Raw genomic sequence first — 1702 nt, forward strand, 5'->3', positions numbered from 1 at the left:
GACGAGGTTGAGTGGGTGAGGGCGCAGCTATCCGAGGCTGAGCGTGACTGCGGGAACTTGGTCACGCAGAAGAACTTGTTTGAGTCCGGACTGCTGCAAGGAAGTAAGTACCTGGGTTATCTTTTTATTTGTGTGCTGAACCTTTGTGAGTTTGACTAATATAATTGCTTTGTTTGTTTTGGCAGTGGCTGGCATCATAAGGGGAAGCACGAAGGTGGCCGTGGACATTGATGAGGCCGAGATGCAGAAGCGGCTGAGGGAGTCGCGGGCCAAGAAAGCTGAAAAGAGTGCCGGAAAACGACCCAGGGATGATGATGAGGGTCGGGTTGCGGATGTGCTGGGCAAGAGGAAAGCCATAGAGGAGGCGCACCAGCATGTGATGGGCTCGGGGCCGAGACTTCCGCCCTTTGATCTGCAGGCCCCGCCGAAGCTACCCTTCGGCATGGAGGATGTATTCGCCGAGGGGGTAGAGAAGGTTGACTTCGGCAGGCTTCGGCAGCAGAAGGAGGTCAACCTGGCGATGCACCGACAGGAGGTGCCCTTGGTGAACGTCTTCTTGGAAGGCGTGAAGAGCGACCCTGAGGCCCTGGCAAAGACTCCAGCTTCATCCTTCGTTGACCGGGCCCAGAAGACGATCCTCACCTCTGCCTATGTAAGTGTTTAGGCCTTTTCCGAATGTATTTGTGTTGGATTATTTTTGTATCAACCGACTAACATGATTTTGCTTTGGCAGGCGTTTGGCGAGATGTACGTCAGCATGGCCAAGGCTGACAAGGAGATCCAGAGGCTGAAGAGGCGAGATCAGCAGGCCAAGAGCAAAGTGGCGGAGGCAGAGGAGGCCATCCGAGAGAAGAACGCCTTGCTGGCGCAAAAGGCGGCCCTGGCCAAGGAGGTGGCGGCTCGGACCAAGGAGGTGGAGGAGCTGAAGAGGTCGAAGGCCGAGGAGGTGGCTGCTGCCCGAGCCGAGGCGATCGAGTCCTACCGATCCTCAGAGGAGCTGAAGAGTTATATCATGGATCGGCTGGTTGATGAGCAGCTTCGCTGGGAAGATAGGTTGGTGAGGTTCAACCCCTCACTGGATATTAACTTTGACACCAGCGGCGAGCCTCCTGCCCAGACCCCTCCTGCTGATGCTAGCACCCCGACACCTGAGGCGGAGCCGGCTACTGAGGATGCACCGTCGACCGAGTCCTGAAGGCGTTGCCTTCGTGATGTATGATAGTTATTTTGTACTTTAGTTAATTTGTTGAAACATTTTGCCTTGCATGGAGCAAGGTGGTTTATTTTGGTTATGTATGAACCTGTCCTTGCCTGGAGCAAGGCTGTTTTTTATTTATGAAATGAGACTTAGCTTGATATGCATAAAAATAACAAATGTGTTGGTAAAAATAACAATGTGAGTATGAAAATGAGCCAGAGTCGGGCATTTTATTGAAATAGATGCCGAAAGGCATAAGGTACAAGTGGTCTAGGGTCTAGGTACCTTACGTCTACCTTAAAGTAAATAATCAAGACCAAAGTATTGCCTTAGGGTCTAGATATGTTTACTTGTAGTAGTACTTGAGGTGGTCAGCGTTCCACGGGTGAGGCAGCGTCTTGCCTGTTGAGTCGCGAAGCTGATAAGTGCCGGGTCGGCAGATTTTGATAATCTCGTAAGGACCTTCCCATGTAGGGCCGAGGGTACCTTCGTTGGGATTTTTGG

The 1702-nt window shown here is 52.1% G+C and overlaps 1 protein-coding gene across 1 annotated transcript; it reads left to right on the forward strand.

Moving 5' to 3' along the window:
- Nucleotides 1-55: 55 nt before the first annotated feature.
- On the forward strand, nt 56-1356 carry LOC117630367 (myosin-7B-like). Its single transcript, XM_034363103.1, has 3 exons — nt 56-103; nt 186-652; nt 734-1356. Coding segments are annotated over exons 1-3 (930 nt in total). The 5' UTR covers nt 56-102; the 3' UTR covers nt 1196-1356.
- Nucleotides 1357-1702: the final 346 nt, after the last annotated feature.

This window comes from Prunus dulcis, chromosome 6 (genome assembly GCF_902201215.1).
Source record: "Prunus dulcis chromosome 6, ALMONDv2, whole genome shotgun sequence".
Taxonomy (NCBI): Eukaryota; Viridiplantae; Streptophyta; class Magnoliopsida; order Rosales; family Rosaceae; genus Prunus; species Prunus dulcis.

Bases quoted from the DNA above. Each gene is read 5' to 3' on its own strand.
- LOC117630367 (XM_034363103.1), top strand. The intron at 653-733 runs GTAAGTGTTTAG...TTGCTTTGGCAG, and splicing joins CGATCCTCACCTCTGCCTAT to GCGTTTGGCGAGATGTACGT.